Raw genomic sequence first — 21,278 nt, forward strand, 5'->3', positions numbered from 1 at the left:
ATCAAATCCTAACCGAGAGTTCAACCTTCATGTAAAGAAGGTATGGCTCATTCCTACTTAGACCATGACATACATACACATTATGAGGAAAATGTAATAAATATGCAAACAAAAATAAATGACTTCTTATCTTGTATAAAAATCGTAAAAATGGGAAGCAAGTAGTACATTTTCTGTCCTAAACACAACATTTGCTCGATAGCTAATGTTTGCTAGCTGTCAAAGCTAACTGCGAAATTCTGTGCATACTGCGCACTACTATGTAAATACTCTTATTTGGAATCTGCATTTTACAGAAGTCTTTGGTTTTCTTTCGTGCATAGCATGTCTTTTTCTACATTGAAAGAATTGTCAGTCTTCGACTTTTACTGAGTTTCTGTTATTAGTCTCATATTTATTTTAAATTCTTTCATCTGATAACAATAAAAGACCTACAACTAGGTTCATGTTCGTGACATGAATAAATTCCTTCATTATGACGCTTCATACTTAAGATTTTCAGCTTGCTGCTAAACACTTCGTCAGCAAGGCATAGCCATGCAATCTTTTATATGTTATAAATAATAGTGTCTTGTCAATTTACGACAACACGAAATAGTATAGGATAAAAGAAACAATAAAATACACACACACATACTTGGCACAACAATTATACAGGTACAGACTATTAACAAATTTTTCAAAATTCTTAAATATATATCTTTACTAGATAAATCTTTTCAGATCATGATAGCGGTACAATCCTTTAATCTTGTTTACCTTTGAACATGCGATAAGATGATAAGGATGTTTCTATAGTATTCCAGGCAAGCATCTTTTGTGTTTCCCGTTTACCTACCTCCCTTTTTGACTACAGAATGGAAAGTTTGACGTGAACATGTCTCGTGTGGAGCAACAGTCATCTTTTAAACGTATCCTTTTATGACTCCATGTTAAAAAAAAAATCCAAAACATAATAACAAAAATAACAAATCCGACAGCTCAACTTTCTGCTGTTCGCCAAGGTAATCTCATTCTCGTGCCTTAACGAAGATCTTGTTAGAATCAGGTAAGTCATCATTTACTGCCGGCCGAGGTGACCGAGTGGTTCTAGGCGCTACAGTCTGGAACCGCGCGACCGCTACGGTCGCAGGTTCGAATCCTGCCTCGGGCATGGATGTGTGTGATGTCCTTAGGTTAGTTAGGTTTAAGTAGTTCTTATTTCTAGGGGACTGATGACCTCAGAAGTTAAGTCCCATAGTGCTTACAAGGGAACCTCCCCATCGCATCCCCTCTGCCGGCCGAAGTGGCCGTGCGGTTAAAGGCGCTGCAGTCTGGAACCGCAAGACCGCTACGGTCGCAGGTTCGAATCCTGCCTCGGGCATGGATGTTTGTGATGTCCTTAGGTTAGTTAGGTTTAACTAGTTCTAAGTTCTAGGGGACTAATGACCTCAGCAGTTGAGTCCCATAGTGCTCAGAGCCATTTCACTCCATCGCACCCCCCTCAGATTTACTTATAACTTGGCACAGCGGATAGGCCTTGAAAAACTGAACACAGATCAATCGAGAAAACAGGAAGCAGTTGTGTGGAACTATGAAAAAAAGAAGCAAAATATACAAACTGAGTAGTCCATGCGCAAGATAGGCAACATCAAGGAGAGTGTGAGCTCAGGAGCGCCGTGGTCCCGTGGTTAGCGTGAGCAGCTGCGGCACGGGAGGTCCTTGGTTCAAGTCTTCGCTCGAGTGAAGAGTTTAATTTTTTATTTTCAGACAATTATCAAAGTTCAGGCTCTCACACATAATCAACTTCGCTCTCCAAAATTCCAGGACATGTTCAGTATTTGCTTGGACATATGCAGGCTTTGACGATCTACACCCGGAAAATTTTAAAACGCTAAAAACATATGTTTAGACAGAGCACAGGGAAAACTGTGCGCCGGCCGGGATGGCCGAGCGGTTCTAGGCACTACAGTCTGGAACCGCGTGACCGCTACGGTCGCAGGTTCGAATCCTGCCTCGGGCATGGATGTGTGTGATGTCTTTAGGTTAGTTAGGTTTAAGTAGTTCTAAGTTCTAGGGGACTGATGACCTTAGAATTAAGTCCCATAGTGCTCCGAGCCATTTGAAAACTGTGCGACTGTGAAACTGTTGCATTCATTTGTTGCAGTTTATGTCACACACTCTTATGTTTTCATCACTTTTTTGGGAGTGATTATCACATCCACAAGAAAACCTAAATCGGGCAAGGTAGAAGAATCTTTTTACCCATTCGCCAAGTGTACAAGTTAGGTGGATCGACAACATATTCCTGTCATGTGACGCACATGCCGTCACCAGTGTCGTATAGAATACATCAGACGTGTTTTCCTGTGGAGGAATCGGTTGACCTATGACCTTGCGATCAAATGTTTTCGATTCCCATTGGAGAGGCACGTCCTTTCGTCTATTAATCGCACGGTTTTGCGGTGCGGTCGCAAAACACAGACACTAAACTTATTACAGTGAACAGAGACGTCAATGAACGAACGGACAGATCATAACTTTGCGAAAATAAAGGAAGCAAACTATTCACTCGCGGGAAGACTTGATCCAAGGACCTCTCGTTTCGCAGCTCCTCACGCTAACCAGGGGACCATGGCGCTCCTGAGCTCAGACCCACCTTGATGTTGCCTGTCTTGCGCATGGACTACTCAGTTTGTATATTTTACTTATTCTTTTCATAGTTCCACACAACTTCTTCCTGTTTTCTCGATTGATCTGTGTTCAGTTTTTCAAGGCCTATTCACTGTGCCAACTTATAACTAAATCTGAAAGGGGTGCGATGGGGAGGTTCCCTTGTCAGAGCCATTTGAACCATCATTTACTTGATTAGACACGGGCTTGCGATGTTTATAGTCAACAAGATGACTATCTGCCAGCAACACGTTGCTGCCTATAACCTTCAATTTAAAGTTCTCGCAACATTTGCTCTGATGTGCTTTAGTGCTCAACAATTTCAAAGTAAACTCTTTACCTCCAACATTTATTTGCAGGTTCCACTCCGGAGGTCAACGTTCGCATCCCGCCTGCCTAGAAATTCCGTTCCTTACAGGCAAGACACAGACAATCCTTAACGATGAAAAACGTGCATTCTATAGCTCTGTTTTCAGATAACACTCCAATCTGAGGCTGCTTTTCAATCCTTTGTGTCCGTGCACCAATGGCCCCAGATAACACACAATTTTGCACAGGCAAAGTCGGAGCTTTTCTCATCTCACATATCTTATTAAAAATATTTAAAGCAAATACATTAAATTTCTCCCCCGTGTATGTAATGACGGTTGTTGGTATTCCATCTACTATAGCGTTTACTGCTGCCTGAACTTGCTCTTCGTAACATTCTGTACTAGACGTTGTATCGTTATATAACTCATCCCTTACGCCAGCTCCTTCGTTAAAGCGAATCTTGTTCGTTATAACATTACTCATTATTCATTATGCATTCCATTCCGTGGCCGATTTCCAGGAGCAGGATAGAATCGCTTTTAGTTTGACGCCAGATTTTGTTGTTGATGTTGTTGACCGGTAACCTCAACTATTTGAAATGGTTGGTTACTACATCTGGCTTGACGCTGCCAGTCTTCTAGTCTTGCTAGCCGGGAGGGGGCTGTGAAACATTTGCCGGCGGTGGGCCCCGAAAATTAGGTTGCCATTGACTCCCGTTTTGGTTTTGGTTTTGCTGCCAGTATCCCTGATTTTGCGAGTGTCTATTATTCTGATACATCGGTTGATATCCGTGGTTATTGTTTTTATTTCGACGCACAAATCCGGAACCGTTCTGGCTTTGTGCATACGCGCCGTCATTCCTGTGCTAGTAGGTGTGGCACTGTTGCTGTTTCCAGCGTGATTCCTGCCATTGTTGTGGTTCGTGTGATGTTGCGAGAAGTAACCGCGCTTGCCATTCATACTTCCCATGTCTTTCTGAATTAAGTCAAGCGAATCCACCACAGATAAAAAGTTCTGCAAAGTGCCTTCGGGTGTGTTTGTTAGCTATTCCCGAATACTGATCTGCAATTTGCCTTTTAAAATTCCTATCACTTCTTTGTCTGACATGGGATTGTCCCAATACCGTGTCTTTCCAATGTACTTTTCAAAATATTTCCGAATACTTCCTTGCTTGGCATTGTAAATCTCCGGGTTGAATATTTCACGTCTTAGACGTGCTTGAATATATGGTGATAAATATTTGTTTAAAATGCCTGTTCGAACTGTTCATGCGTTGAACTGGTTTCTGCCGTTACCGCAGCCCTGCATGTTCTTAAAACTAAATATCAAGCATATAAATATCACCGAACGTGGAAACACTGAAGCTGCTTCTGCTCTAGAAGGCTTTCTTCCAAAATCACGGTTACTAATGTCAGTGCTGCGCCCACAGAATCGTAAATGCATCCTGTACGTGTACCATAAGATTCTGTTTCATTTTGTACTTGTGGGTTGTACATTGGTACATTTCCGCATGTTTGCGGCATGTGCATGGGCGTCTGTATTGTGTCCCGCGGCATGTTAACAGCTTTTTCGACCTGTTGTTAGAGATCGGTTGCATGAGAATTAACATTGTTGAGCCATTGGGATAAATCTTCTTCTAAAATTTTCTGCATCTCATGCAGTTCCGTGCCAATAGTTTCGCCTGCAGTTCTTGGCTCGAACACAACTTCCGCGCTTACGACTTGCTCCGCCACACGTATTTCTTCTTCGGTTTTTTCCGTTTCTCCAGTATCTCTTCTCGAAGCCCATTTCTTTAACGCTGTATATTATTTTTCTCCCTGAGCAGTCAGATCTTGTCACCTTCTGACCCTGCTGAAGAGACACCTTCTTTATCTCGCTAGCGAGGTTCCAGACTTTAGTCTTTATTTCATATTGCTTGTGTTTTATGTCTGTGACATCTGATAATTTATTTACGATACGAGGTATTTCGCGGTACGTCTTAGTCAAAGTTGAAATTGCTGTTTTGGTTTCGTCCAGCGTCGTAGTTATCCGTATATTTGTATCCTTCACCACTGGATCGAAGTTTGTACCCAATCTTTTGCGCTGATGTTTCGCGATTGCGATTGCGATATTTTGTTATTTTAAATTTTCAGATTGTTGTTTAAGTTTTTTTCGATTCTGCTCGATAGTTCTTTCGCAATAACTGAACTTCGTTGCCGAAAATTTTCATATTGTTTTTTGGCAATATCTAAATCTTGTTCTTTAACAATTTGCGTGAAACTCGCAGTAATTCGCGCAATCATATCGTCTAATGGGGAAGATAACTGTACTGGTGACATGAACGTTTCGCAAATTTGCGATTGTACATCCGCTCCCTCAAAGAAGGCATTTACATTTTCTATTCCAGATTCTGATAGTTCAGTCCGCTCGGCTGCACTGTTACCATCGACTAGAGTCTGATTTTGTTTTTCCTGTTTTGCATCCATGCTTTCAGGCTTTTCGATTTTTGTCATAATCACACAATAGACCACAGAAGTTAAAATTATTTGCACAAATCGAAATAATAACACACTTATGAAGTCACAGACAAATGCATAAACACTGTACAAAAATAATTTACAATTGCGAAAGACAAGATGGATGCCTAATTATAGAGACACCAGATTGGATGACTGTCCATCTTGCTGACACGCTGTGAAAAACAACCAATTTGGAAGCTTCTTATACAACAGTGCTTTATAAGAAAATCTTGTACATGAACACCAATGAAAGTAATTCTTTACAGATCCTGTATGTAACAAGCCATACATTAAATACCTTAATTATGAAAGAAGTTGTCGAAATGCAAAGTCGGGCTAGCAGTGCTGGCGTCCCTTATCTTTTTTACAGCTCAGCGTGTAAGGATTGGAAAGATTTTCAGATTTCTTGGATATGCGCCGCTTAACATGCAATTTCCTTCTGTATGTAGTAACTTCAGATTTGTTGGCTAGTTAGTCCTCCTACTGACTGGATACATGAAAAAGAGAAAAAAACATATGAAGTTCATGTATAATGATTTTTTCTTCGAGGCCCACGCTGGGCGCAAAAATGACGCGTCTGTTCACTCAAGATTACTAAAATGAATGATAATTTGACCTGAAATACAAACTGAAATTAATCACTGGAAAGAAAACCTTCGATTTCAACTGGACCAGACAGCCTTGTTGATGGTAGATGCATCTTTGTTAGTGGCCAAACTGACTTCTAGACAAATACTATAAAATCTAGAAAAGATTACATCTTTTAATATCACCACCAGTTTTGTTGGTCCGGTATCTGTTATTTACGGGCGAAATGGAATCATTTCTTGGATACTGGCCAGATTACTTAAGGTTCTTTGCACTTGCATTGAATTTTGAAAAACGCTTCGTGATGTTCTGGAAGTAATCTGAGGGGCGCTGTAGCAAGTTGTAAATGAATAAGTGTCAGAATACTGATTGTATTCGGCCATTGCGTCTCCACTGCACGATCCGTTAAGCTAGTATTGTAACAATAAAACACTAAAAGCAGTTCATGTGTCATGTATCTATTGGGAGAGCTATCAAAATGAGAACTCATGAGACTTAACTACTTTACATTAATTTAATTGCAAATGGTGTTAAAGCAAATATATGACACTTACATCACATTTATCTACATGAAAGATAGATTAATAATTGATACGCAAGGAACGCAGCTATAGTAGTCTTATCAGTCTAAATGTTAACAAAGAGAGAGAGATCCGAGCAGGAACGGTCTTCACTTACTTTCTAAGGAAAAAAAAATTACAATCGATCGCAATCAACCGCAAGCTGACTGCTGCTATATCTCTGAAATATTATTTATGAAACAATAATTACATTTTCCAAAATGAATTTACATACGATATTTAGATTTGAAGATATTTACAGGAAATAAGTAGATAATGCACATCTTTGTGCTTTGCGTCGTTTTTGCGACGTTAGATTATGTGGGTCTGTTTGTGTAATGCTTCACACTGACGTGGCAAAAGGCATGGGACAGCGAAATGCAGCTATAGAGATGGCAATAGTATCGCGTACACAAGTACAAAAGGGCGGTGCTGTTATCTGCACCTAGGTGGTTCATGTGCATAGGTTTCCGCCATGATTATAACCACACAACAGGAATTAACAGAATTTGAATGCAGAATTTTAGTTGGAAGAAGACATATACCGCTCATTGATTGTAAATGGCTATTTTCGGCTACTTGGAGACCATCTGCAGCCATTCATGGACTTCAGAAACCATCTCAGAAGATTGGAGAAAGGGAATTAATCCTTATGAAGTTGCCCAAGAAAGGAGACGTGACAGAGTGCAACAACTGGCGTGGCGTCACACTCTTGTCAATACCCAGCAAAATGTTTCCAAGGATTGTTTTAAACCGTCTCAGAGTGTCCACGGATTGTAAGCTCAGGAAAGAACAGGCTGGTTTCACAGACAGCAGATAATTCACAGACTAAATCAAGACCTTGAGGATCATTATTGAGCAATCGATGGAATACTGATCTCCTTTGTATCTGGATTTCGTTGACCTGGAAAAAGACTTTGATAGGGTGCAGCGTGAAGCCATCTGGAAAACAATGCAGAGTTACGGAGTACCTCCAAAGATCATCAGAATCGTGAAGATGTACAGAGAATATACTTGTCAGGTGAAACGTGATGGAAATCTCTCAGAACCATTCATTTTAAATTCTGGAGTAAGGTAAGGCAAGGTTGTATGCTTTCACTGCTGTTTCTGCTGACATTAGATGGTGTCTCGAAGAAGGTAACCCGAGAGAAAAGGAGAGGTATGCAGTGGACTCCATATGATCGCCTGGAGGACCTGGACTTTGCGGACGTCATCTGCCACCATACTTTCCAGGATACGTGTGAGAAGCTTAAGTAATTGGAAACAGGAGCTCGGAAAGTTGGATTAAAAGTAAACACGGCTAAGACTAAAGAGCTTAGGATGAACAGTAAGAACAAGAACGCACCAGCTGTGAAAGAGCAGGTGGCGAGCTTTTGTTATCTGAGAAATACTGCTTCCAAAAATGGAGGGGCGACACAAGACATCGAAAGTAGGATTAAAAAGGCAGAAGGGACCTTTGCCCAGTTGTGACCAGTTTGGACATCTCGTGAAATATTGTTGAAGGTAAAGCTTAAATTCCTTGACTCAAATTAAAATCTGTTCTCTTTTACGGGTGTGAAACGTGGAAGGTAACAACACAAATTAAAACAAGAATTCAAACCTCCATCAATAAATGTATGAGGACTACACTGAAAGTGCGCCGGCCAGATGTTATCTCAAACCAAGAACTATGGCAACGCACCCAACAACGGAAAGCAGCGATAATCGTAAAAGAAACGAAATGGAAATGAACTGGACACACCCTGAGAAGAGACCCGCAACATATTCCAAAGCAGGCTTTAGAATGGAACCCACAAGGAGCAAGGAGGAGAGGCAGACCGAGGTCGACCTGGCGCAGGACTATTTAAGCTGAAGTGGCAGCCGCTGGTCGCTCCTGGAGTAACATAAAGAAGATGGTAACGAACAGGGTCAGACAGAGAGCTCTAATATGTGCCCTGTGCTCCACATCGGAGTAAAAGGAATTAAGTAAGTAAGTATGGACTTCATATCCCCAACCAATTACGGAATTTATGTGCATGCCATTGCGCCAAGTTACCAGGCCACAATTGTTCAAGACTGTTTTGAAGAAGATTCTGGACAGTTCAGGCGAATGATTTGACCACCCGTATAACACCACATGTATCCTATCGAACCTTGATGGGACATAATTGAGAGGTCAGTTCATACACAAAATCCTGCACTGGCAACACTTTCCCAATTAGGAGCGGCTATAGAGGCAGCATTGCTCAGTATTTTTTTGCAGGGTACTCCCAACGTCTTACTGAGCCCATGGCACTTCTACACTCCTGGAAATTGAAATAAGAACACCGTGAATTCATTGTCCCAGGAAGAGGAAACTTTATTGACACATTCCTGGGGTCAGATACATCACATGATCACACTGGCACATAGACACAGGCAACAGAGCATGCACAATGTCGGCACTAGTACAGTGTATATCCACCTTTCGCAGCAATGCAGGCTGCTATTCTCCCATGGAGACGATCGTAGAGATGCTGGATGTAGTCCTGTGGAACGGCTTGCCATGCCATTTCCACCTGGCGCCTCAGTTGGACCAGCGTTCGTGCTGGACGTGCAGACCGCGTGAGACGACGCTTCATCCAGTCCCAAACATGCTCAATGGGGGACACATCCGGAGATCTTGCTGGCCAGGGTAGTTGACTTACACCTTCTAGAGCACGTTGGGTGGCACGGGATACATGCGGACGTGCATTGTCCTGTTGGAACAGCAAGTTCCCTTGCCGGTCTAGGAATGGTAGAACGATGGGTTCGATGACGGTTTGGATGTACCGTGCACTATTCAGTGTCCCCTCGACGATCACCAGTGGTGTACGGCCTGTGTAGGAGATCGCTCCCCACACCATGATGCCGGGTGTTGGCCCTGTGTGCCTCGGTCGTATGCAGGCCTGATTGTGGCGCTCACCTGCACGGCGCCAAACACGCATACGACCATCATTGGCACCAAGGCAGAAGCGACTCTCATCGCTGAAGACGACACGTCTCCATTCGTCCCTCCATTCACGCCTGTCGCGACACCACTGGAGGCGGGCTGCACGATGTTGGGGCGTGAGCGGAAGACGGCCTAACGGTGTGCGGGACCGTAGCCCAGCTTCATGGAGACGGTTGCGAATGGTCCTCGCCGATACCCCAGGAGCAACAGTGTCCCTAATTTGCTGGGAAGTGGCGGTGCGGTCCCCTACGGCACTGCGTAGGATCCTACGGTCTTGGCGTGCATACGTGCGTCGCTGCGGTCCGGTCCCAGGTCGACGGGCACGTGCACCTTTCGCCGACCACTGGCGACAACATCGATGTACTGTGGAGACCTCACGCCCCACGTATTGAGCAATTCGGCGGTACGTCCACCCGGCCTCCCGCATGCCCACTATACGCCCTCGCTCAAAGTCCGTCAACTGCACATACGGTTCACGTCCACGCTGTCGCGGCATGGTACCAGTGTTGAAGACTGCGATGGAGCTCCGTATGCCACGGCAAACTGGCTGACACTGACGGCGGCGGTGCACAAATGCTGCGCAGCTAGCGCCATTCGACGGCCAACACCGCGGTTCCTGGTGTGTCCGCTGTGCCGTGCGTGTGATCATTGCTTGTACAGCCCTCTCGCAGTGTCCGGAGCAAGTATGGTGGGTCTGACACACCGGTGTCAATGTGTTCTTTTTTCCATTTCCAAGAGTGTAGTTGCTGTGCTACGCTGGGAAAAAGGAGGTCCCACATGATATTGGGAGGTATCCCATGACTTCTGTGCCTCATTGTAGATGTAGATGCATACCATTGTTCGTATTACATAAAAGACCTTATCTTGCTAGCAAGTAGTAGCATAACTTATCGTCAGAATACAGTTATGTTATGAGAGTTGACTGTGCTATTTTCATTCTAGCGAAAAGGAAGATGCACACTTGGTTGAGTGCACACAGTTTACGTTAGTCAGAGGATCATACCCAAAACAGAGAAACAGTTCATATAATTTGACTCATAAAACAAATAATTAATGTCACCATTTGTCATTATTGCAGACATCGAATGCTTGCTGGAACCATCTCTTAGTAACTAAATTCATGGGCACAAATTGAACAAAAATACACTTTACGTACATTGCATTTAAAGTGGCAAAAATTCATAGTTGCAGCTCTACCGAAGAGCTGACTGCACTTGTTTAGCATTACAGGGAGACCAGATTGTTGAAAGCGTGAAAAATTATTTATTGCAAAACAAGCAGGTGATTACTAGTATGGAAGAGGCATTTTGAACAGCAGAAATATGGCACATATCCCATGAAAGTTTCGTGTAAACAGATGTGAAACACAAAGATCACTGTCATTTTAAAGGCAGAGTCCTTGAAGCTGCACATGATGGTTGCAATTTAAATTACAAAAATAGTTTTAAGTGTCAGTTGTGTTTCACATTCTAGCGAATTATAATGGAACTACTACAAAACTAGGGATTATATTTCTATGATTGCGGCAAATATAGAAAAAATGAAACTTTCACTAAATCTGTCTGAATAAAATTTCGGCGTGTAGATTCAATGAACTTTCTGGTACGGCCTCTAGAAAAAGGTATCTGTTATCTAAAATCTGAAGAATTGACACTAGCAATAGAGTTTTTCCCTGGCGACAGGTAATTTAAATTGTTCAACCAGGAAAAGCACCATTTCTTATGAGAATGTAACTGATGAATCTGTTTGGTTAGTGGAACAGTTACTGCGAATGATGATGATGTTTGGTTTGTGGGGCGCTGAACTTTGCTGTCATCAGTGCCCGCACAAAGTCCCAATTTTTACATAGTCCAATTTTTTTACCCAATCCAATCTAGCCACTGTCACATATGATGATGATGAAATGACGAGAGCAACACAAACACCCAGTCCCCAGGCAGAGAAAATCTCCAACCTGATGGGGAAACGAACCTGGGACTCCATGACCCAGAGGCAGCAACGCTCGCCACTTGACCACTAGCTACGAACGTTACTGCCAATCGAAGTATTCAAAAACTTGCTAACTGGTGAAAAAGCGGAGAATTAGATTACCAAAAAAGCACAGAAAATGTTGAGGTTATTTCGATGCAATACACCAGAAGATTATTCCAACTTATGTTTGAAAACCGACGGTTGCTTTTCGCTGATGAGTTTGAAAATCTCCACGTATTCTGCCTTAAAACATATGAGCTAGATCTAGATTATTATGTGTTCTCACCTGGACTGGTATGGTATGCATTGCTGAATACTGCTAATATAAAATTGCAACTTCTTATAGACATAGAAGAATTTGATTCGTTGAGGATGGCATCAGAGGCGGTATTGTTCACTGCTCACATAGACTTGCAGTTACAAAGAATAGGATCAGGACTGATTACAGTGAAAGTGAAGATAAGTCTTCTATTATAAACCTTGATGTTAACAATCTGTATGGGTGAGCAGTGTTGCAATACCTATCACTCTCTGATTTTGGGTGGATGTCTGTGGAGGGTTTTGGTGAAACGAGCATAGCACATTATTCAGACACAGGCTGCTGTTTAGAAGTGGATCTTGAGTATCCAGAAAATTGCATGAACTTTTACCTTATTAAATATCATGTCCAGAGAAATATGTACCACTACCTAGCACCAACAAGCTGGGAGTTCCAAAGCAGCTCATTTCCATATTACATTATAAGAAAAACTATGTTCTTGTCTAAAGGAATTTAAAGGAATGTGTAGTTAATAAGCTTATACTATGCCAAATTCGCCACATATCGTCATTCTGCCATATCGATATTACTGCTGAGAACTGCATGAATGCGATGAACGATAAAAAAAAGTTGTTCAAATATTTATATAATTGTGTTTTAGGTAAAACTATGCTAATGAGCAAAAATGAATAATGTCAGTAAGGAGTAAAGGTAGTTATGAAGATACTATTTTGACTGAAAGACCGAATGTCAAGCGCAGTGTTGAATTTAATGAAAAGTGGCTTGCAAATGAATTAAGTGGATTTAATGTTGTTACTGATAAATCAATAGCTGCTGGAATGGCTATTTCATGTTTTTATAACACTTTTTTGTAGGTACCATTATAACTTCTAGTTCGCGAAATCTGAGGCAAGCAATGTAGTTTGGAGGACTCAATGCAAAAATGTGCATCCTTGAAAATGGAGCATAATGCACAATGCGTAGAGCGAAATGTATGACACGCTCATGAACAAAGTATTTATAAATCGACTGTCAATAAGCTGCGTACAGTTTAGACTATAAAGCAATATAAACTGGCACTATTGGCCAAATAGCCTAGTCAACGAAGACCAAACAAAGTCGAAAAAAATATTTAGTCGCAAATTTTTGTACACTGGTAGGAGAGAGTGTCATGAACAACATACTAAAAATCCCTACCGATGGGGTGTGAGCGTTCAGGTGTGGGCGAGCTTAATGTTCATTTTTTTTATATCTTTTCTGAATAACTCGAAACTGCATCCTGTAAGAAAAATGTTTGCCTGTATGAAATTAAACTATTGTGACCAGACAAAACAACAATCGTCTGGCCATAACTATGGGTTCTCTGATTGCTCTGGGTGATGGTTCATCTGCCCTACAGCATATCAAATATATGTTCACTTTATTATGTGAATGATAAAAATATTTACTTTCCTTGATACAATCCTTTGCCACAGGAGAGCTTGATAATTTAAAACTTGATGCACTAATTAATGAACTGTTCTTTTGAAGTAGAGTGTTCAACATTACGAAAATACATTTCAATCTGAGACTTGAGTAGCTCTTTAGTCCTACTTGATGCTGTTGATTCCTTCATCTGAGCTCACGAACTGGGCAGACAGCTTCCATGCTCGGCTCTATATTGACTTCTGTGAGAGGATGCTGCTGTGCTGAGAGAGTGCTGAGAGAGAGGGTGTGTCTTCTTTAGCATCTCCCATTCGTCATTGCGGATTGCAGCGAGACATCACTAATGCATTTGATGTTGATGCGTATTGCCAACTGTGGTGTTCACAATGATCTTTGGACAATATCATATAAACTACATTACATTTCCTAAGAAAAAGTCCTATTCATTTTTTTCTCTAGGACTAATAGTTTCCAGGATGCAGGAGATGGAAAACTTGTAGATTGTGAAAACAAGTGTTGCATAGTATAAAATTACTGTTTACTGATAAATAAAGTGGATTAAGAATCAATATTAAGTGTGTGTACTATGTCTAAGTGCAGCAGAGCTGTACTAGGGGATAAACTGTGTTCTGAGGTGTAACAGGGTTAATGGGGTGGTTATGGAGGTTAGAAGTGTGAGGGGAGGTAGGTCGCCAGATTGTGATCATCAGTTTCTTTCTTCATAGTTCTGCAAACTGTCTACCCCACTACATCACAGGAACCAACTAAAGGGTGTTGCACATAGTTATACCGAAATTCTACAGTTGTGATACATATTATTTAAATTGAAGAAGGAATAGGGGGGGGGGGGGAGGAAGGTAAGGAAAGGAAAGTGAAGGGACTACTGATGTCAACTGCAGGCTACACCAAACATCCATATAACTTATTCACCTGGTCAGGCAATGAATCCACCATCTTCAGGAATTTCAAAGTAGCGAGCATGGAGGACACGGATGGGGGTTGTGGATAGATGGTGTGAGGTGGGAGTGTGGGTTGGCTTAGAGGTGTGCTGAGATAGTACAGGCAGTTACAATAAACAGTGTGTCTGAGTGGCACAGTGTTTAAAGCAACTGCTTAGCAAGCAGGAGATCCCAGATTTGAATCCCTTTCTGGCCCAAATTTTCACTCATTGCTACTGGTCCCACATAAAGACTCGATGCAGCTGGCATCAGTAGTCCCTCCTCTTTCTTCTCCTTTCTCTCCCCTCCACCTTCAGTTTGTATAACATGTATCACAGCTGCGGATTCGGTGTGGTGTCTGTTCTTTTGGACATTTCTGAAAAAGCAGACAACACAAATTCATGCACTATTAATTGTGTATGGATTATGAGAGTTGTAAGAGGTATGCGCTGTCTGCGATATGAGAATCGCTGACCAGAGAGCAGTGTTGAATGCAGTACGAACTGTGTAACTGTAGCTGTTAGTTGTTGCTAGTCGCTTGTGTGAGGTTGTCTGCGCTTGTCTACAGTCTGCTCTGGTCGGGAATCTGGAGATGGAGTATTTTTGTATAAGGTAAAGAAGCAGCGTCGCGCATATCTAGTAATGTATCTGAACTGTCATCCAAATGTTTTAAAAAAATGTCCTAATAATAATTTTGGTAATACACTCCTGGAAATTGAAATAAGAACACCGTGAATTCATTGTCCCAGGAAGGGGAAACTTTATTGACACATTCCTGGGGTCAGGTACATCACATGATCACACTGACAGAACCACAGGAACATAGACACAGGCAACAGAGCATGCACAATGTCGGCACTAGTACAATGTATATCCACCTTTCGCAGCAATGCAGGCTGCTATTCTCCCATGGAGACGATCGTAGAGATGCTGGATGTAGTCCTGTGGAACGGCTTGCCATGCCATTTCCACCTGGCGCCTCAGTTGGACCAGCGTTCGTGCTGGACGTGCAGACCGCGTGAGACGACGCTTCATCCAGTCCCAAACATGCTCAATGGGGGACAGATCCGGAGATCTTGCTGGCCAGGGTAGTTGACATACACCTTCTAGAGCACTTTGGGTGGCACGGGATACATGCGGACGTGCATTGTCCTGTTGGAACAGCAAGTTCCCTTGCCGGTCTAGGAATGGTAGAACGATGGGTTCGATGGCGGTTTGGATGTACTGTGCACTATTCAGTGTCCCCTCGACGATCACCAGTGGTGTACGGCCAGTGTAGGAGATCGCTCCCCACACCATGAAGCCGGGTGTTGGCACTGTGTGCCTCAGTCGTATGCAGTCCTGATTGTGACGCTCACCTGCACGGCGCCAAACACGCATACGACCATCATTGGCACCAAGGCAGAAGCGACTCTCATCGCTAAAGACGACACGTCTCCATTCGTCCCTCCATTCACGCCTGTCGCGACACCACTGGAGGTGGGCTGCACGATGTTGGGGCGTTAGCGGAAGACGGCCTAGCGGTGTGCGGGACCGTAGCCCAGCTTCATGGAGACGGTTGCGAATGGTCCTCGCCGATACCCCAGGAGCAACAGTGTCCCTAATTTGCTGGGAAGTGGCGGTGCGGTCCCCTACGGCACTGCGTAGGATCCTACGGTCTTGGCGTGCATCCGTGCGTCGCTGCGGTCCGGTCCCAGGTCGACGGGCACGTGCACCTTCCGCCGACCACTGGCGACAACATCGATGTACTGTGGAGACCTCACGCCCCACGTGTTGAGCAATTCGGCGGTACGTCCACCCGGCCTCCCGCATGCCCACTATACGCCCTCGCTCAAAGTCCGTCAACTGCACATACGGTTCACGTCCACGCTGTCGCGGCATGCTACCAGTGTTAAAGACTGCGATGGAGCTCCGTATGCCACGGCAAACTGGCTGACACTGACGGCGGCGGTGCACAAATGCTGCGCAGCTAGCGCCATTCGACGGCCAACACCGCGGTTCCTGGTGTGTCCGCTGTGCCGTGCGTGTGATCATTGCTTGTACAGCCCTCTCGCAGTGTCCGGAGCAAGTATGGTGGGTCTGACACACCGGTGTCAATGTGTTCTTTTTTCCATTTCCAGGAGTGTATAAAGTAATTTTTTTAAAAAGCATTCATTTCAATTTTAAAAATCAATTGCTTCCTTTCACAAATCACAAATGTATAGGGGCCAGCATTGCACGGAGCTGTGCCGGAAGAATGTTAAGTAAGAGCAGATATATTCGCCGTTTTTATTGAGGTAAGAATTTTTGCTTTTTATTCAGAATGATCTTACAGGGCCACGACGCAGCACTGCCGTCGTCCAAATTTTTACCAGGTTACTGAATTTATTTTTTATTATGAGGTTTAAGAGTTTTTCTGTTTCGTGCTTACATTAAATGTGAAAAGAATTTTGTGGGTACATTAAATGTGAATGCATTTCTGTACGGAGATTATAAATGGGAACCAGTTTTGTTGTGAGATTACACTAAATAAGAATCACATTCATTACTCATATTTAAATCCATTTTAATTATTACGTGTGGGGAGGTTACAGAGTATAACGTTCTATATAAATTGGGCTACATATCTCTATTTTTCTTATGATCTACCGTATACCTATAACGTCTGTTTTAATTTACATGACAGACAGGCTATTCCATCTCCTTCATGCATGTGTAGATTATATCATGTGATAGATTTCAGAGACTGCATCTTTGAGGACTTGACTGCATGCAGACAAGCAAAGTATAGGCAATGCATTACACAGTTGTCATCACCTCTGGACGAGAATGATATCACGCCCCCCCTCCCTTCCCCCTCCACCACAAATGCATGCTTGATGTAGGAAGCTCTCTTATTGGCTGTTTCATTTTGTTTGTAGTAGAAAAATACTAGGCTACGCTTCCTGACGATTCTGTGTGGGTTCTGCTGAGGAAGCACTCTCCACACACACACACCTCGCCTCTGTTGAAGGAATGGCCGGTGTGCGTTTTTGACTCAGAATTTTCATTGTGTTCCTGCTGATGGCTAATTTCATTTCGATTTCTTCACATTTTTCCTGCAGCCATTTCTCGTTGGCTTCCACGCAGATCACGTCGATTTCATTTTTAAGTGATTTATACCGCTGTGTTCCTGCCAGTCGCTGAAAATTTTTGTATTTCGTCTTTTGTCGATCTGTTGAAATATTTCTTCTGTTACCCACAGTTTGTTTCCAGTTTCTTCCTTGTACCTATTTTTGTCTGTTCGGCTTCTGGGAGTGGCCATTTTAGAGATGCTCGTACCTCTTCTACTGAAATGCCTACTCTTGTATTCATTATTGCAGTATCTAGAGCAGTGGTTGCCAAACGCTTTTGCCCAAAAGAAGGGATGGCGCCTCGGGCCAGATATGCACTGATCTTATTGTAAGTTTGGAATCTGCATAAATTGGAATGTTGTGATCCGCAACTAGGTTAGCAATAGTAAGGGTGTGATATGTTTGCTACCGTCCTGAGATACTAATCGTTAAAAGCCGTCACCATTCAGAATTAGTGTCGATTGTTTTCTGTTTCAAATTGCTGCCACGCTCAGCGACCCCTAATTTGTGGCATGTAGTTGCCTAACTTGCGAGTGGACCATTAATTGATTAATAATAGTAATTATACATACATTTAAGTGATTTATCCAAATCGAGGTATGATCATAGAAGTTTTGAATGTTTTCCTTGAATTTAATGTTCTTTTGTACAAATAAATACCACATTTGAAGATGACCGTATATGTAATACACGTTCACGAATCCATGTTGCTTCTGTGTCCAAATTAATTGCTCAGTAGGTGATTGGTACGAGTCGCGCATGCCCGTGAATTGTCGGTACTGGAAGAATAACAATAAAACATTCTTCCTCTCACAACGTCTAATTCTGCAGTGGCGGTACTATTTATCCCTCTGCCCCCTGAGGTAAGCGGTCAACTCTTCTTACCTCACGTCCGATTTCACCAACGTCAATTAAAATTAAGCACATCTCGAAATATTACTGTTTCTGTATGTATGTTTTTGTTTCTGAGCGGGAAATGAAGATCATAACGTTACTTCACGTTTTTGGCTGCGGCTGTTACTTACTAGATGAATATTATTATAACGTAGGGGTGAGAACTGCGGGACGCACAAATACTAGATTTTGGCCACAAGTGACCCACGGGTGTCTGTGTGACAACTGATCTAAAGTCTTCGAGAACTTCAAACTGATCTAATCATTCCTCAGAGCACGAGTTTCCCATCCCGGAAGATTCTCTTACACTTGAGTCACCTCTTCATCATTACAAATTTGTGATCTGTGTTTATACCGACCAGGAGCATGGATCGCAGTCAAAGACACGGTTAGAGAGATTACGCCTCTCTCGGATGCATGTAGACAGTTGTTTTCCTTCGCTCTGTTTGGGTGTAGACTAGGAAAGGAAATGACTATTAGTGCTACAGAGCAATCTCCACTGCGCTCCATGTGGTGGCTTGCGGACTTTGTATGTAGATGTAGATGTAGACGTAGAAACACAGTAGAGAAACAATCCAAAGAAACATGAATCGATTCTCTGTATGATGGAGTACGTTGTTTTACATAGTCCTTCTGTGCTATGTGCAAACTAGTGCCACTGTAGTCGGTTACGTTAAATATACGTGGCTCACAGATGTGTGTTTTTGAAGAGCGATAAGAGTGAAAGAACGCAGCTGTCAGTGCCTGTTAGGTCAAATGATGTCGAAGCATGATATGCTAGCCGAGCAGCACTGGAAAGTGATGGGCAAAATGGAGGGCGATGAAAGTCAGTGTGTTATGTCCAGGTGCTTTAATGTTCGTAGACAGTATAATCAATTTCGAGGCAAAAGTTCGGAATCCAGACGATCCAGCAACGAGTCATTAAAGACTGAGACATGTGCCTATGACCGAGAATTACAGTCCTCGAAGGAATAGAATCGCTACATTGCAGTTCACCTGTTATAGAAGAAGAGATCTTTTTGCTATGATAATGCCAACATGGTCAGTGTACTAAAACAAACAAAGGTTGTTCTCTTCATAGATAATCCCCAGTTTAGTCTGAAATGGACATGTCAGATGCCATATATCACGGGAAACAGTGAGTACGTTGATTTATGGGGACTAAATACCTGGTCTTCGTTATGCCAGTGCAACAGAGAACGATTTTATCTAAAAAAGGAGGACGTTCTAGTTTATTACCCCAGTATAATACTTTACAACCAGCAGAGTTCTTATTTGTTATGGGGGTGATAACCATTATTAACAGCTAATGCTGAAAGCAGTACTCTTGTCAGCCAGTGACGAGAATGAACTATGATATCACATATCGATACTACCCCATAGGCATCAAAGTTGACAGTGGAATCGGAAGTTTCCATTGGACCTGATAGATATCGTGCAGGATCCGGCACGGCCACTGGGCCACGCCTCCAGCGGCTCCGTACCATGAGCGCCCCCTACTGCCACGATATATGACGTTTGGCGGAAACCAGATGCCTTCGCACACACTGCCTAGTCACAGCTCTGGCTCCATCGTTCATGCTTTAGTTCAGAAAGACTCATGCTTGTTGCTGTAGTAAAAGGTGGACTCCGTTCCTTCCTACACTATTTGTAATGAGTCTTTGTATGCTTGGACAAATACATCTTCTGTTTACGGCGTTAACTTGTTCGCTCTCAGAGGTTTTTAAATATTGTTTGAAATACAGCAGCACAGAATATGTTAGAAGGAAGGATTATAAGAGAGGTAGGATTCGAGCAAATCAGCTCTGTCAGTGTAGGAGTTGCTGTTCAGAACACTAGCGCTTAACCCTGGATTTTAGCGACTAAATTAAGTTGTAAGAGACTAAGGCGTACTCTATACAAACCACAGCATAGACATAAGAATAACTAAACAACTCATTACTTGCAACTCATAACTGCAACACCTTCTTCCTAGGACAACAGGGAACAGTAAGGACGAATACACATTGGAATTAGATTGAATTAGCCTTGTAGGTAGTAAGGTAGGAATGCAGGCGCTTCTTCATCTAGACATTCTGTTATCCAGACTGTTTTTATGACAACATGAAGAATTTGAAATGCTGGTAGTTAGTGTTTCCCCATTTCTTAGTGCATGATATCCATTCTTCCAACGAACATTTTATGCCAGTTGCTGCTCCCAGTGATTTGATCTGAGACATTCTTGATCTGAATCAATCAGAATACTCAATCAGTATCACAGTAAAATAAAACAACTAAACAAAAACCTTTTTTGATCATTTAATGAGAAATAACAGAAACAGTAAAAATCCAAATCAATAAATTAAGATGCGTTTAGTGGTCAAGTAGGAAGGAAGATCTGTAGTAATGCTTCAGGTGAGATTCTGGCACTGTTTAATTAGAAGATACCGAGGAAACCGTTGCTAGGTCCCCCAGAAGGTGGCCCTGGTTGTCCTGTGGGCTGAGGTCCTCCGGTAGGCTGTGGCTCACCAGTTGGTTGTGGCCCTCCTGTTGGTTCAGGTCCTCCAGTAGGCTGACCTGTTGGTTCAGGACCTCCAGTTGGTGGTCCTGGTGGTCCAGTTGGTTCAGGACCTCCAGTAGGTTGACCTGTTGGGTCAGGACCTCCGGTTGGTGGACCAGGTGGGCCAGTTGGTTGTGGCCCTTCGGTTGGTCCAGGAGGGCCAGGTGGTGTCTCCTGACTTCTGCATGCTGTCACCTGCAACAGAATTGAGTGATGTAGTCTGTTGATGTGAGCCCTGTTGTCTACAACATGCCCTCTGAAATATCAGTGTGTTAATGTTATTGGCATCAGATAATCAAGAGTTAGATGCATGTTTCAGTTGGATAACAAGCATAATAATCCTCAAAAGCACCTGACAGATTTAAATTTTATGCCAGAATGGGACTTAATACCTATATCTTTGCGTTTCATGGGCTATGCTCGTACAACGTAGAGCTCACAGAAAGTTTACTGTCTGGATCCAGCCCAGACGGATGTTCAAAGAAAGTAATTGTTTACTTTCATACGCTGTGTTATGTTAATTATATGTGTGTGATACCATAAAATATTTGTGGTATCAACTACCACTTGATAATGAAGCTGTTAATGATCGTCAACATG

General features: G+C 42.8%; 1 protein-coding gene across 8 annotated transcripts in view; it reads right to left on the reverse strand.

Moving 5' to 3' along the window:
- The window catches only part of LOC126161461 (proline-rich protein 2-like), a 403,478-nt gene that overhangs the window by 231,200 nt on the left and 151,000 nt on the right, over positions 1-21,278 (reverse strand). For 3 of the 8 annotated variants that reach the window (XM_049917289.1, XM_049917292.1, XM_049917290.1), the window contains exon 2: positions 20,422-20,873. The exons of the other annotated variants lie outside the window; for them this stretch is intronic. In XM_049917289.1, the coding sequence (XP_049773246.1) occupies positions 20,556-20,873 (318 nt within the window). In that variant the 3' untranslated portion in view covers positions 20,422-20,555. Of the gene's footprint in view, positions 1-20,421; positions 20,874-21,278 lie in introns of those variants that run through there. 8 annotated transcript variants of the gene reach the window in all.

The sequence above is a fragment of the Schistocerca cancellata genome, chromosome 2, assembly GCF_023864275.1.
Source record: "Schistocerca cancellata isolate TAMUIC-IGC-003103 chromosome 2, iqSchCanc2.1, whole genome shotgun sequence".
Taxonomy (NCBI): Eukaryota; Metazoa; Arthropoda; class Insecta; order Orthoptera; family Acrididae; genus Schistocerca; species Schistocerca cancellata.